Source organism: Rhinolophus sinicus, chromosome 6 (genome assembly GCF_057876585.1).
Source record: "Rhinolophus sinicus isolate RSI-liver-muscle chromosome 6, RSI-T2T, whole genome shotgun sequence".
Lineage (NCBI taxonomy): Eukaryota > Metazoa > Chordata > Mammalia > Chiroptera > Rhinolophidae > Rhinolophus > Rhinolophus sinicus.
The window spans coordinates 20,589,141-20,606,503 of NC_142506.1; the positions used below are offsets into that span (position 1 = coordinate 20,589,141).

General features: G+C 33.0%; 1 protein-coding gene across 5 annotated transcripts in view; it reads left to right on the plus strand.

Moving 5' to 3' along the window:
- CSMD3 (CUB and Sushi multiple domains 3) overlaps positions 1-17,363 on the plus strand; it is a 1,092,836-nt gene that overhangs the window by 676,462 nt on the left and 399,011 nt on the right. For all 5 annotated transcript variants that reach the window (XM_088798979.1, XM_088798980.1, XM_088798981.1 and 2 more), the window contains 3 exons: positions 7,683-7,865; positions 12,697-13,023; positions 15,639-15,833. In XM_088798979.1, the coding sequence (XP_088655105.1) occupies positions 7,683-7,865; positions 12,697-13,023; positions 15,639-15,833 (705 nt within the window). The remainder of the gene's footprint in view (positions 1-7,682; positions 7,866-12,696; positions 13,024-15,638; positions 15,834-17,363) is intronic.

Genomic DNA, 17,363 nt, shown 5'->3' on the forward strand with positions numbered 1-17,363 from the left:
ATAGCATTTATTTGTTATGTCTTTTTCAGTTTCTTCAGTTTGGAGGAGTTTCTCAGTTTTTCCCTGTCTGTCATGACCTTGACAGTTTAAAAGCACCTGCCTTTCATTTCATAAGATGCCCCATAATCTGGGTCCATCCAGGCTTTCCTCATATCCAGACTTGAGCCCTTCATTCTTGATAGAAATGATGCTCATCGTCTTAATGCATCACTTCAGAAGGCAATGTTAGTATATCCTCCACTGGTGATGTGATCCTTGATCACCTGGTAAAATTAGTGTCTCCTGAATTTTTAATGATAACATCACCATTTGCACCTTGTGATGGATAGGTGTTTTACAGAGCGGTGAACCAAAACTATGCCAGTATCTTGTTTATTATCCAACATTCACCCCAAATCAAAATCACGATGATGGCTGCCAAATGTGGATTTCCTATTTTCATTAATTCTACATTTTTTAAAGTGTTGTTCTACAGGGAAGCAGTGTTTTCTCTCCCATTCGTTTTTATGCGTACAGATATATTCATTTAAATTGTATTCAATTAGTTCTAATCTGTCATTATCACTGTTTTTGAAACTGCCCCAGAATGGCGATGGAGTCCCTTCAAGCTAGCTCCTCTGTCTTCTGATAGGTCCCATTATTCTTTAAGCTCTTTTTGTTGTTCTTTGACACAACAAGTTGTACCAGACTCATCTTGCACTTTTTCATTTTCAATCGTAGAAGCAGACTTTCTGGTTCCTTTTAGTGAAAAAAATGGTATTTAGACCAAGATCTGGACACTCAGTGTACTTGTTAGTATAGGGAATTATTGCTTTCAGGATTCTTAGTGGACGAAGCTAGAAAATATATGTGCATACATGTATGTACATATATACCTATATATTTGACATATATATGTATACACACATGCAATCTAAATCTATAGTCTATGTCTGTATTTTAAACATGAGTTCACACCAATTCCTCTAATTTTAGTTCAAGCGCTCAGGATTATTTTTAGACTGCCCTTTTTCCACACCCCCTTATTGATTGTGAGAAGTCTTGCACTCCTTATCCTCAGTAGGCTCATAATTTGCACAATTTCCTTATATGTAGTTAATCTCCCAACCCTTCCGGCTGCATCTTTGGCCTTGCTTCTCCTTTTTTCACCCCAGCCACAACATCACCTACTTGAAGTCACTACCTGTACAACCCTTTGTGCCGCCGTCACTGCCTCTGCTATAGGCTGAATATTTGTGTGCCCCGAAAATGTGAATATTGAAACCTATTTCCCAAAGTGATGGTATTTAAAGTGGGCCCTTTGTGAGGTCATGGGAGTGGTGCCCTGATGAGTGGAATTAGTACCCCAGAGAGCTTTCTTTCCCTTTCTGCCACCTTAAGACATAGCAAAGAAACAGCTTTCTATGAACCAGGAAATGGACCCTCTTCAGACACCAAATTGGCTGGCATCTTGATTTTGGACTTCCCAGACTCCAGAACTGTGAGACACAAATTTCTGTTGTTTATAAACCATGCGGTTTATGGTATTCTGTTATAGCATCACCAGTATTCTCAGGCAGCCTCCTAACTAACTCCACCAATCCACCGCATAACGAAGAAAAGTGAAGGGAAAATACATCTTTTTTTTTTTTTTTCTCATACTGCTCTTCTCCTTCCTACCTGAAGTATGTTTCCTTCCTCACTGTTTCCAGTTCACTCAGTGAGATAACTCTAAGATAGTTCAAGGGTCACCTACTCTAAGAGGATTTTGCTACACCTTCTTTGGGCCCTCATTTAAGGACAGAGGCTGCATCTTATTTGTCCTTTTTTGTTGTTGTTGTTCATCTTAAATAACATGTCTATGTCCCTACTGCCCAGTGTTATTTTTGATATATATTATAAACTAAATAAGTGTTTCATAAATAGGTAATTAATGAATGGAGATTCCTCCACAACAGCTTGGTGATTAAGACTTTGGAGTCAGACAGAACGAAACTCTGCTATTCACAAGTTTTTTGAAATTTTGCCTGTTAGTGTCTTAGTCTGTTTGGCTGTTATAACTAAAATACTATAGGCTGCATGGCTTATAAACAATAAACATCATAGTCTGGAGACTAGAAAGTCCAACATCATAGGATGCTGTCTTCTCCTTATGTCCTCACATATTCTAGAAGAAGACACAAGGGAGCTTTTAAATCTTCTTTTACAAGGGCACTAATCCCATTCATGAGGGCTCCACTCTCATGACCTAATTATCTTCCAAAGACTCTACCTCCAAATATCAATCATCATGTTGAGGATTAGATTTCACCATATAAACTGGAGTAAGTGGCACAAACACTCAATCTTTGCCATTTCTTCTCTGAACTTCAATTTTCTCATCTACAAATGTAGAGGAAAATAATTCATTCATAGGGTTGTCATGATGATTAAATTATATAATGAATGTTTTAAAATACGTTTTCACAGTGCCAGTAAGTTTTAATGCTCAATAAATGATAGTTACTATTATTAATCGTTCTTTTTGCATATTTCTCGTGCAGCACTCATTTGTTGCACATTAATTATTTCTTCAGATATTAGTCTTGCTTCCTGGATAGAGAATAAAAATATTTAAAGGCAGTGAATCTAATAGGTATATGTTTATTTTACTTACTGCATATTGCTTTTCAGTATAAGAGAGTATTGCTGCTTCAAAAATTTCACCTTTATTTGAAAATATATCCTTGATTTTAAAAGAATGTTGTATTAAAGAAACAAAGAAAGTTATATTGCTTCAAAATAGTTGAGTAAGAACTTACTCTTGATCCTGACACACAGATTATAGAAATCATATTTTCAAATATTTACTGAACCTTAGAAATAGGAAGATCAAAATTCAGTTGTTATGAGGCTGCAGGGGATCCCTAAGATAAATAAATATAATTAAGCATATAAAGATCTATAGGAGGTCCAGTGGTAAGTTGAGAATTTCATAAACCAGTGCCTCTGTGGAAGCAAAGGAAGCCATCGTGCACCTGGGCCAGAAGCCTCTGGGGAGAATGCCACTGGCAATCATGACAAACTGCAGTAATTGCTACAGAGGAAAAGATGTCAGCTACAGAGCCAAATACCCAGACATGGAATGGGAGTCCGATGCAGTCAGTTACCAAGCAGGAAGGCTCATCAAGTCAGGATGGAGACCATAAAAGTGGCTTCATCAGTGATCAATAGAGGGAGGAGTTTGCACCCAGAAGTACAATGTGATTCTGATATTATGACAAATAAACCTGAAGGCAGGGGTGGTTGAAGGTGAAAATGGGGAGTGCAGGGCCTGTGTGGTTAGATAGAGAAGTAAGCACTGGACAGCTTGCTTAAAATGAAGAGTTTTGTTCTCCCCTAAACTACTCTCGCCTGTATCTTTCTTCATAGATTTAACCCCCATTGTGATTCACTGAAAATATTTTTAAATATGAGCTTTAGAAGAAACTTTACTCTGCTGCTGTCTAAGTACCCTTCTGCTTATACCCAAGGAGCCAGAGTTAAAAAGCAGAAAATAATTTTAAATAATTATACTAGATAGCTTCATAAATATAAGAGGAGATTGTATGTGTGAAAAAAATAATAGGCAATAAAACAATAAAAAGTAATAATAATTATTAAATATTCAGGAAATGGCAACATAATTTTTCAGTATATAGGTTGAATTGGGATATAATAAAAGTACACAATGAATTAGTAAAGTGGACTTTATAATAAACATACCCACATATATATTTACATATATGTAATTCTAGAATTCAGAATATAGAATTTTTATAATGAAAATTCAAAAGATTAAGTGACATAAAGGTTAAATCCCAAAGTTCCAATATTCAGTGTAAAGGAATTTCAGAGAGATGAGAGCCTGTAAGAAACAATATTTTAAAAGAAATAATGGTAAAAATTTCCTAGTACTGAAAAAAAAAAAAAAGGTTGCAATGTATTTCACAGGAGAAATCTATCAAGCACCAAGTAAAAAAAAAAAAAAAGATTTAAAAACCAATATCTAGGTAGATGATACATTTTAAAGCAGCAAATCTAGAAGGGAATCATAACACTTATGGGAAAGGAAAAGAGGAAGCAGGAAACAGATTAATTTTATAAGAGAATTAAAATCAGTTTGACATCATATTTCTCATCAGAAATAATGGATGGATAAAAGACCAGGAAAAACATCTTCAAAATGCTGAGGAAAAATAATTTTGAGTTAACTTTCTGTACCTTACCAACTATCATTTCATAGTGAGGGCAAAATAAAAACATTTTCAGGTGAAAGAGAATCTCTCCTCCCATTCTTTCAATAACAGAAACAATTACAATAAGATGGTAGATGAGTAATAAAATTTTTGAGCCTAGCAACAGTGTCATCCCACCATCACCTAGTACTTTAGCCCCACTCTTCCCTGTTCGATACCTTCCCCACAGCATGTATCACCTTCTGAAAAAAGATGTTATTTATTTATTATTATTTATAAACTCGTGATGGAATTCATGTGACCAGAGAGCAGGAATCACTGTCTGTTTATTCATTGATAGATCCCACATACCTAGAACATAATTTGTCCCATCTTAGGTGCGCAAATAAATATTTGCTGAATAAATTGAGTGACTAAATGATGGTTTAAACTATGAAGTGAACTTGATTCAACTAAAAGTAAATGTGGTAAAATCTATACTCTATTTGGGACTGTAGCATAGTTCTTCTAGAAATTGTCAGAGAGGGTAAACAAAAGAGAATTAAGGGCATAAACATTTTCCATTTGACAAATATAACAAATTGAGTATATTTTAAGGATTTATCTACTGTGAGACCTGGATATATTTATTCTGATACTAAGCAGTAATATTAGAAATCAACAAAAAAATGATACCCCCTAACCATAAATTTAAAAACACTTTGAAATTATTTATGAGTTAAAGAGAAAATCTAAATGCAAATTACAAATTATTTAGAAGTTAACCAAAAAAAGCTCTGTATCAAAGCAATACTCTAAAGAAAATTTATAAAGGCAAGTTTTTTAAGGAAGCAAGAAAGGCTGAAAATAAACTATTAAAAAAAATAGCTCCACAAGGTAGAAAAAAAAAACAGCAAAATAATGCAAAAGAGAGCTGCAGATGGAATCCAAAAGACAAAAAGAAACATGTTTAAATAAAAATCAAAACAGTATAATTGATCGGCAAAAGTTGGTTCTTTGAATAGACTAATAAATTTCACAACCCTTTGTAAGTATGAGCAAAGAAAACTGGAAGACTACAAATAAATAGCTAGGAGTGAGAAAGATTTATGATATAGTTATAAAGAGGTATCCTAAAATCCCGTAACACAAATCTATTACTACTAAACTACTAACCTGGCGAACCTTGGAAAGTCACTTCTCTAACATATATAAATTGCCAGTACTGCTCCCCCGGCAACAAAAACAAAACAAAACAATCAAAAAACCTTCAGCAGGAAAATAACATTAGAGATTGAAATGGTGGTCAGATACCTACCTCAAAATTGTGTCATATTCAGACAGCTTTTTTAGGAAGTTCTAATACTCAAGGATCCAATTATCCCTGTTGGTAAAACTAGCCTAAAGACTAGTGAAACTTGAAAAATTATTAACCTCTTGATATTAAATCTGGATAAAAGCAACAGAAAAATTAAAAAATAAATAAATACGTACACACACACACACACACACACACACACACACACACACACACACACTGGAGGGTGTGGCGTCCAGCACTACAAGAGTTGTGGGAAGCGAGGAGGGCGGCACAAGGTTAAGAAAGACAGTAGACAAGAATAGAGTGCAAGCGGGGCCAAGGAACTCAAGTCTCAATGACTGAACCCCGAGTCAGGCCAACACATGGCTTTTATTAGTTAGGTGAGGAAGTAAAACAAGTAAAGCTTGTCAATCTCATGATCTGTGAATCCAATACATTATAATAGGAAACTGATTCAAGCTAATCACCCTTGCCTGCAGGCAGCAGAACCGTAAGTCTCAGGATGTATGTACTTCCCCAAGGGACAAAACTTTATGCATATGAATAGATGGAGAGCACATTATTGAGTCACTTCCCCTGCTGGTTTGTGAGAAGGAATGCAGCCACAGAGGCAGAGGCTCTCCTTAGCCGGGGCAAGGTGAGGGGCTGTGCCCACCTCTATCGACCCCACGAGTTCCCCAGATTTTCCCCACATGGCTGTGTCTGGCTTGGGTTGCCCCACTGCCCCCCCGTAGGGAGTCGTACCCATCTTTGACTAGCCAGCCATCTTTCTGGGGCCAAACAAGGAGAGATAAGGTGTAAGCACAAAGGTGAAGCAAAGTCCCTGAAAGGATCCGTCTCACAGACTCTCCTTTCTTTAGGGGCAGTTACGTGGAGACAGACGGGTAGGCTGCTGTGTGGCAACAGTAGGGTACCAAAAGAATGTATACGCATGACTTGTATTCATCTTTTGTTATCAGTATATGAGTATATTATTACAATTTTAATACAATCTTTTCCTTTCTTAAAATGTGTATACATTTTTTTGGTACCCTATGCATATAGACAAATGTCACTCACTATGTCATAGATAAAAATAAAATATCAAACCCAGTTCTAAGGATATAAATTGTTCAAATATATCTCCAAAATTATTGTTTGGTGAAGAAAGAGCAAGTATAAAATAATTTTGACAGTTAAATACAACATAATTTATAATACATATATGAAGCAGTGCTACATAGTTTTTCTGGAGAGGATTTTTATATTTATATAAAATGCAGATGTTAATATTCTATATTGTATGTGTCTTTGCATAATTATAAAAGCTTGGAAAAAGAACTGTAAAGATACACACCAAAATGGTGTGATGAATTACAGAAGAACTAAGAATGTGTGATTGTTGGAGTGTCCTAAGAGGCCATAACTTCATCTCATATTTTTTTTAATTTTAATTTTTATGATTTTTGCTGTTATTTGAGGACACCTGTGTTAAGATGGCTCCATATCTTAAAAACCAAACCACCACAGCAAATTACTACGGACATTTATAGCTTCACAATGAAGATCCTAGATATTCTGAGTTTCTTTGAATGTGGACAAAAGGGTGTTTTAATATGCTCTTAAGAGAATTTCTTTCAACCTCTTCAATTTAATTCCTGCAAAGAACATTTATTGAGTAACATATCCGGGTAATTTGGAACACAAAATGGATTCCTGCCCTAAGGAGGTTTTTGTTTTGTTTTGTTTTGTTTTGTTTTTTTGCGGGGGCGGGGGTTCTGGTTAGGAAAGTAATTCAACCAACTAGTATCAGGGAACATGGCAGATCATGTGTGAAAGGTGTTTATTGATTGCTGGAAGGATACACAGTCAGAAAATTTATGTCATATTCTGGTCGCAATCTAAGGATCTACTGTATCATGTACAGATTACAAAAACAAGAACAGTCTTTGGGATTTGGGGAAAATACATATGTATGTGTAAGTATATGCACAGTACAGACAGAAAATCTGAATTTGATTTTGATCAATTCATCAAATTAGGTCCATAAGCGGATCAAAAGAAACAACAATAACAACAACAAAATAAGATTGGAGAACTTTTGCTCTGAAATATCTCAGCTGTAGAGAGTGTGCGTGTACTAAACGGGATGTATGGACATCATATGCCTGAAACCCTTGGAAAGTGACTTTAATCTATTTTTACAGAAATTGAAAAAGAAAGTTGTGGAGATCCTGGTACACCTTTGTATGGAATTAGAGAAGGCGATGGATTTTCTAATCGTGATGTTTTAAGGTTCGAATGCCAGTTTGGGTTTGAATTAATTGGAGAGAAATCCATTGTTTGTCAAGAGAATAACCAATGGTCTGCAAACATACCCATCTGTATCTGTGAGTACCAAATGCTTTGCTTCCAGATAGCATATGTTACCCTGTCCTCGCATATAATTGCTTTTGTAATTAATTGCAAAGAGCTGGAACCGTGTAATTATTTTTGAACTAGTAGCACTTTGTGACACTATCTTTAACAAGTGTGCTTATGCCAAATTATAAATTTCATTACAGATTTAAATAAAGTTAACATAGTTCACTTGGTAATTGCAAAGTATATATTATATGTGTTCTCAAAACACTTTATTGGTGGCACTTTATACTTTATAGATAGCATACTTATGGAAATTATACATCTAAGCTAATTCTAATAGACTCATTTATTTTAATATGATAGTATATGCTTATTTGCAATCAAAAACACTTAAAATATTTAAAGCTTATATTCCATGTATAATGCATAAACTTATTTTTGCTTGTAGATGCTCACACTTAATGCATCCTTAAATGCCATTTATTTATATTGCACAAAATAAAATTCATTAATGTTTATGATATACAGTATGCTTGGATTAAAATAATGTATTTCTTCAAATACATTAAAACATACCAATTTAATTGCAACAAAAACATAATTTTTATTATACATTAATGCACTTTTAGGTTCAATTGAATACTATTTTCATTACCAACAAATACGACTTACCAGGTGTGAGTGCAATATTGAAATTTTTGAATCTTAGTTGGACTTTTCATCTGTATCCAACTTTTAATGATAATGCTTTTCATTTGTGAAAATCTTTATTACCTGTAAAGACATTAGTACAAACCTTACTTTAATATTTTACTGGTTTAATAAAAATGTAGTCTTTTTTAAGGTCTACATTTTATCTGAATTATAATATATGCTGCAAAATGTACATTTTCCTTTATTAAAAATGTTGATTATTTAACATTTTGAGATTAACACTTTAAAAGAACTGAGACCTTTTAAAGTGAATACAGGCCATTTTCTAATATATATATTGCACACTCAAAAAAAAAAAATACGAAAAATAGCAAGTAAGCATTACTGTTTCTCATTATAGTGTTCTAGATACATATTGCCATGATACCATCTTACATTTCAGCAAAGTGGGTATTTTTAGAATCTGGCATAAATTTCCCTAGTTAAAGTATATTTTGCTTGATCTTCGGGAAATCTAGGAGGGTAAGAGTGCGCTGACCCCTTTAACAGAACTCTTTCATGTTAGAGCCGGTGTTCATCTAACCGAGATCACCTTGTGAAATTCCTGTTGTGGGAGAAGAAACTACATTAGGAGAGTCTGATTTGATTATGTCAGCATCATCTAAAGCTTAGTAATACTTCAAAAGATTTTACTTGAAGATCTTTAGTGCTAGGGGTTCTTCCAAGGAGACAATGTCACTGTACAATTGGTGAATCTATTAATGTTATATACCCCATTAAAAATGAAAATATTTTAGATCATTTTAATAGATGCTAAAATGCATTTAATAAGATATTTAAAATAATGCTGACTAAAACAAATTTGAAAACTCTTGAAAATCTAGAGGACATTTTTTTACTATTTTAAAGAGAATTAAGTCCTGCATCCTGATATATAAATATGGAGAAATTAATAGTTTCCTTATATACCAACAATAGCTAATTTGAAAGTATAATTGAAAGAGAATTTTTAAGAAAAATAAAGTTATAAAAAACTATAGAAATAATCCTTACATAAATCCATATAACTCATAGAAAAAATTTACCAACTTATTGAGAATAGGAAATTTTATGAGAAAAAAAAGACATGGACACTATGTCTCTGAATGAGAAGATATTATATGAAGTATGTAAATTACATAGACATGCTTATAAGGTCATGCTTTTATTTTTCAATAAAAATTCTAACATAATTTCTTTGGGAACTTGACTTAGTGCCTTGACATAAAGCTAGGTAAAAATACAGGCAAGAATAGATGCTTATGTGGATACTAAAGCATAACGTGAAGTTATTACCATAAAATTAGCATGATATTCACAGAAATATAACACTAGGTCAAAGGAAATTACATAAAAAGTGCATCTAATATAATGAAGGGTTTAGAGTACAGTAGTCCCTCTTCATCTGAGGGAGATACGTTTCTAGACCCCCAATGGATTCTGCCCTAAACCATGGGCAGAATCAAACCCTATACATACTATGTTTTTTTCCTATGATACATAATTATGATACAGTTCTATTGATCAATTAGGCAGAGTAAGAGACAACAATAACTAATAATAAAATAGAACAATTTGACATATATAATGATATATAATAAAAACTTATGTGAATGAGCTCTCTCTCAAAATGTGTTGTACTCATATTTTCAATTAAAGGAAGCACTTTATGGCTTCTCTTTGTCATATCTGAATTGCTGGTATCACTACTCTTGTACTTTGGGGCCATTATTAAGTAAAATAAGTGTTACTTGAACACCAGCACTGTGATGCTAATACCTAGACAATGTATCTGACAACCGAGAAGGCTACTAGGTATCTAATGGATGGGCAGCATGCAACAATGTGAATATGCTGGACAAAGGGATGATTCACATACCTGCATGGATGGAGCAGCGTGGCACAAGATTTTATCATGCTACTCATAAGAGCCCACAATTTAAAACTTATGAATTATTTATTTCTGGAAGTTTTCCATTTGACATTTTTAGACCAAGGTTGACTGCAGGTAACGGAAACCCAGAAAGCAAAACTGACACTATGGGCAAACTACTGTATATATAGGCATCTACCTATCTCTCTGATAAGGGAGGATAACATGATAGATTTTGGCTAGCCCTTGCCCCAGGTGAGGGTCATTTTGATCAGAAATTTGCAAACTATGAATTGTGGGCTAAATCTGGCCTGAATCCTACTTTTGTAGATAAAGTTTTATGGGAACATAACCACTTACTTTCATTTACCTGTTGTCTATGGCAGCTTTCCTGTTACAGTGGCAGAGTTATTAGGTTGGTGCAAAAGTAGTAGCAGTTTTTGCAATTTATTTTTTTAACCCTTTAAACCGCAATTACTTTTGCACCAAATAACTAGTTGCAGAAGAGACAAGTGCAGCTTGTAAAGCCACAGCACTTACTATCTGTCCCTTTACAGAAAAAGTTTGCTGACCCTTAATTTAGATCAAGGGTTATAGAATCAAATGATTCCAGGATGCAGGCAGGTAAAAGTGTGAAGAGGGAACATGTGTACCCATGAAGGAAGTGACAGGAAACTGTAGTTCATCGACTTTTCAGGAGAAGCTAGAGATCCAGGTTTTATCCCGTCAAGTGTGATAATTTTAAAAATTATCTCATATTTTTAGTGGAGCATAGGAAAAAACAATGCAAATACAATTGCATTCAGCCTCATGACTGCCAGCTTGGATTCAGCCCCATGACTGTCAGTTTCTAAGCCCCGGTTTTAACTCCTAACATCATTCCATGGCAAAAGCAAATTTAAGTTAGAAATTACATATAAAAAAAAGAATGAGTGATAATTCATATAATTTTTATGATTCTTTTACATATTTTACATGTACATGTAGATATAATTTAATTTTTGTCATTATATTTCTGTAGATAGAGATAGATAGTGACCTAGTTCCTGAAAGTTAAAAAAACCTAAACTTAAAAGCAATGAAAAATGCAGATTATTATTTTTTTAATACTCAAGTTAAAATAAATTATAATAAAATATTGACAAAATAGCAAAATGTGCAAATTGAAATATTGTGTGAATATTGTAAACTAAGAGTTCATAATCTCAAATGATTAGAGTTCATGAGCAGATAATTCCCAAAAGAGAAAATATAAATGGCTAACAAATATAAGAGAAATCTTCAACTTCACTAGTAGGCAAAGAAGTGGCCAATTTGTACAGATGTCATTTTTCTTATCAAATAAGAAAGGGAAAATTTGAACAGTTTTGTGTTGGTAAGGGTATTGTACTCTGTAATATATTTCTGTTATATTTCAGTATAAATTAATATAACTTTTCTAGGCAGAAATTTAGCAAAATATTTTGAGGCTTATTTACGTACTTTACTTACATACCCTTTGTCAATAAAATTTGGTGCAAAATTGTATGAATTCAATTTTGTTAAAAATATGTTATAAAAACTACTGGAAGAAAATACATCATTATTTTAACAATGATTTTCTCTGTGTGATGATTTACTTTTCTATTTATCCAGCTTCTGCTTTCTAAATGTTCTATGTGAATGTTTAAGTCAGATGTTTTTAAAAGTTAAAAAAAGAAAACTTGAGGGAGGAGGACTTCGTCTTAATATGGTGTGAGAGTTTAGTTGGTTTTCCAGTGTTTGCCACCAGTGGTGTCCATTATAAAAGTTAATTCATCTCCTTATCTGTGTTCTAAACTGTAAGAGCATCCCATCACCATGGTAGAATGAAACTCACTGAGTCACCACTCTCTTTACAAGTTTTCTCTGGGCTATATCATCCCATTTCTATTAATAGTCACATGCTATTTTGTGTCTTTAATTATTTCATGAACATTATTGCTTTCTACGAAATCTCTATTTCTCCAACATTATTTTTGAGGCACAGAAACAAAAACTTTGCACAGCACTCTAACATGAACGTGATAAATGTCAAATAAATTGCTGTTATTACTTCAATTATATTTTGTGCATACTTAAGCATACAATCATCAAAAAATACTAGTAGCCTTTTCTAATATGTACAAACGGTAACTTTTCTGTCTTATAAGATACTTTACATTGTTCAATGTTATTTTTTCAAACTATAGTTATCTGAATTGTAAGATAGGACAATATGGTAAAATATTACTTTTGATTATTTATGGTATTTTCTAATCTTATTTTAACAGTTCCTTGTCTCTCTAACTTTACTGCACCAATGGGTACAGTCCTTTCTCCTGATTACCCAGAAGGGTATGGAAACAATTTAAACTGCATCTGGACAATAATCTCTGATCCAGGGAGTCGGATACACCTTTCTTTTAATGACTTCGATCTGGAATCCCAGTTCGACTTCCTTGCTGTTAAAGATGGTGACTCTCCAGAATCCCCAATTCTTGGAACCTTTACTGGGGCTGAGGTGCCTTCCCACCTTACTAGTAACAGTCATATACTGCGATTAGAATTTCAAGCTGACCATTCAATGTCGGGACGTGGCTTTAACATCACTTATAACAGTAAGTTTAAGCTTTCCATATCATCTATTTCTACAAAGTAGAACTGGAAAGGAATCATGCACACCAGCTCTGTGGTTCGATAGATAAAGAAACGTGAACAATAACATATATAACTGTGCATTTGGTCCTGGATTTCCAACCATATTTTACTCTCTATCATGTCATTTCTGTTTGTGAGAGTCCTGGTGTTAAGGAAATGTGTTTCAAATATCATTATTAGATCGGCGAATAGATTAGCTTATTTTATGAAATCTTATAAGCAGGACCTCGAACATACTATATAACACAGGTTTTGCTCTTTATTACTGTGCAAACATAAAAGGGAGATAGATATTTCCTTCAAGATATTGAAGGATACTTTAAAAAAGAATAATAGCACAGAATTATAATTGCAAAGACAAATTCACAAAGCTATAGAATCATCACAAAGAAAGAACTCCTTAACTTAGGGGCAATAAACCACTATCCTGATTTTAGCAAAGCCATCACGAGTGGAAATACCTTAGTAGTTAAGAATATCAGCTCTAAAGTGAAATGATCAAACTTCAAATCTACATTTTTAGGTTTAATAACTGAGCCTCAGTGTCCTCATCCATAAAATTGTAGTGGGTTTCTATAAGGAGTACATTAGGTGATGCATGTAAATAATTTAGCCTAGGGTATACGGTACCTAATAATTGCTCAATAAACATTAGCTATTATTGTTTAATTGGCTTTTGAACTATTACCTTGACATTGGATATTACGTTACTGTCTATTACTACATATTGATCCAGATTTGAGAGTTCTTCGAGCTGTTGTCTATCACTCATATTCATGTATTTCAAAAGAATAAATATTACTTTTCCGAAAAAAAACCCAAAAACATGGCATAAATATATCCAAAAAAAAATGACTCACATAAAGGAAAATCTATCTTAGTGGGTTAACATACTTACCAATACTTCTGTTTGCAAATGTTTTACCTGAAGCCAAAGAATACTAGTGATTTTTATTGTTTTTTTCCTTGAAGCTACCACAATGACAGATATTGACCAATTTGACAAGTTAATATCTAAGTGTCATGTAATAATATGATTTACTTTCCTGCTCTTTAAAAAAAGAATTGCACCCTCACTCCCATCACTGTCCATTCAATGCTGAGCTTTGGCAATTAGTAACAAAACCCAGTTATTGTCTATTCAAAGTGTCACTAGTGGTGAGTACTGTCACTAATAAGTGACTAATGTAATTGCACATTATTGAAATTAAATTGGCTGTGACATGTGTCATAGAGACTTACTCTTTTAGGTGGCTGCTTTATCTGAAAGTTCTCTTAAAAATATTTATACACCCGTATATAGATACATACATGCACTTACCTAGTTATAATTTTTATTTTGTCTTAACTGCATATTTGTAACTTTAATGTTTTGGTACCTTCAGGATATTACGAAAATATGCCTCCTTGTTCCTTGTTTTGTTTCTCTAGTAAATCATTTAATCCATCATATGTAAATTATTTTGTTTAATGCTTACTAGTGACATTTTTTTCCCTAAAAAAATATCTATGAAGAATTTTGTATAGAAGTGGGCTTAATCAAAATTGTCTTTAATGGTACAACAGAAAACAATGACTAAATATGTGTACCTAAAATATATATTTTATACATTTTAGAATTTACCTTAATATAATTTTATATTGTTTAACTTAAAAATGTGAATGGATAATAAAATTATATGATTTATGGACAATATCAAAGTGATGCTTAGTGAGGCAATTTTAAATAACTGTATATACTTATTTAGTATGAATACAATAATCTTAAATTACAAATATCTCATAAAACGTGTTTTAAACATTTAGATTTTGCTACTTTATATATTCTTCCATTAGTATTATACTAATTTAAACATAGTGTATATTGGATCATGAATTTGGAGAAAAATTTGTAGGGCTCATGCAATCTACAATCTCTGACAAATTCAAAGCAGCGCGTTGTCACTACACTTCTGCCATTTGCTAGGACTGGGCTAAATAAACGCTGTAGGATATTCAAGGTCAAATGTAATAGTGGCCCTAAACTCAAGAACTCTCATTCTCTTGAGACTCATAAGACAAATAACCCAAGATACAATATATTGTTGAGAAAAAATTAAAAGCAGCCCAGAAGATATATTTCAATCCTATCTCTATGCTTCGAGGCAAGCTACTTAAATTTTTCTGATTCTCACAGCATAAATGATGATACTTTTGCTCATCAGACTATTCTAAATGTCAAATGAGATAATAACATTTCTAAAGCTCTCTATTCACATTCATTGGAATTCTGACTAGATTATCCTGGAAATTGTTGCATAGACGAAACCTAATGATCTCCAGAAATAAGCAGAAAGAGTTCCATTTTGAAATTGTAGCGTGAAATTCATGTTTTAAAATAATCACGCCTATTACACATCATGGGAAAATAGGTATGATCAGAGAAGAGCCTCCATTTTTTTTCTTTTAAATAAATAAAGTCTTTTGTAGAAATAAACGTAACCTTTTAAAAATCAATTTTTTTCACCCCAAATGCACAACTCTTTTTCTCATCCTGTTTGTATGTTTTTTTGTTTGTTTCTTTGTTGTTCTCAAGCATTTGGGCATAATGAGTGTCCTGATCCTGGAATACCAATCAATGCACGGCGGTTTGGGGACAACTTTCAATTAGGAAGTTCAATTTCAGTTATTTGTGAAGAAGGATTTATTAAAACCCAGGGAACAGAAACAATCACATGTATTCTTATGGATGGAAAAGTGATGTGGAGTGGACCAATTCCAAGATGCGGAGGTAAGCAAAATGACCCACGAAAAATGTAACCTTGTCATCATTATATTAGAAACCATAATAGGAAATCATTGTTCTGCCAGGACTGTTGTGATCTTTCTCTTAAAATATTAGTGATCTAGGACATATATACTTAAACAAATCACATTTTTATGTTTCCATGTTAAAATAATTTTTAGAAACTATTTAGGAGTTTTCTTTAAAAAGAGCTCTTATTAAAAGATACACATTAACAAATGGTAAATATCGGTTGCATGTGCAAATTTTCTTTAGTACATACGTCATAGTTATAGTTTAGTACACTTTTATAGTTTCCATGTATATTTTTCTTGGTATTTTAACCATTCAGAGCATAAATTTGTTTTTTAAAAATGTGTTAACTATTATTAATTACAATACATAAATGTATGCTAAAGCAGCCATTATTTAACATGTATAAATTTTGTAGGCACAGTTTGCTAAACATTTTGTTTTTCAATTTTGATTCACCAAATAAAATGTAGTCAAGAAAGTTCAGCACAATATATATACGTGTGATACATATATACTGTGTTTGAAAGTATATATCTTCGAATATACACACTCACATAAAGTTGTAAATTATACTGGTAAGAAGGAAGGATGACCATATTTAAAATACAATATATTAAGAATATAGTGTATCAATTTAGGATCTATAAGAGAGTGTGGAGGGGAGCTTTATTTAGAATTATCACAGTAGGAATTAACATTCTGAATGCTGTTTACCTTCCACCCTAGTACTTGAGGTTATATATCTATTTTATTTAAAAAGATATAGAACTTTTACTAAGAAATCGATGAGCTAGAACCATGAAACATGCTTTAATAAATTGCCTGTAATGAATAGGTGATGATTTTTAAATGATTTTTTCTTTTTCTTGCTTTCCCAACTTTTCTTCCTATCCCAATTTTCCTCCTTACCTGTGCCCAAACTGACAATGGAGGTTTTGTTTTCTTAATTTCTAGCTGATACATTGAGAATAGTTAACATACACTTCAGAAGTATAGCAAACTTAATTGAATAATACAGCCATTACCTGTAAGTGCTATTTCATGTAATGAACATTTTCATAATGTCTCATGATGCAGTAATGCAGACCATGAAATTATGTTTTGCTATTAGCCCCTTCAATTAGTGCCTCCCTCCTTTCCTAAAGCATTTCTCATGTGTAATATTAGGGGTATAAACCAGATGACTTTACTGTTCTTTTCCAAACCTTAAATGTTATAGGCTTAGTAGGGTGAACTTGGAAGTCGTTATGACTGTGCTATTATGTTTTAAAAACATAATGAAGTTGCACAATGAAGGACTGAAATAAAAAGAGAAAAAATGGAAAATAACTTTCATTTTTTTTTTTTTTTTTAAATCATACACTGCCCCTGAGCTCATTCATTATTTTAACCACAGTTCCTGACCCAGACTTGGGACATCAGTCAGGAAAGCCTACATTCGTATTTGAAGGAAAAGTATGAGATGGGAGAAAACTTTCTTTCAGACAGAACGAATAGATC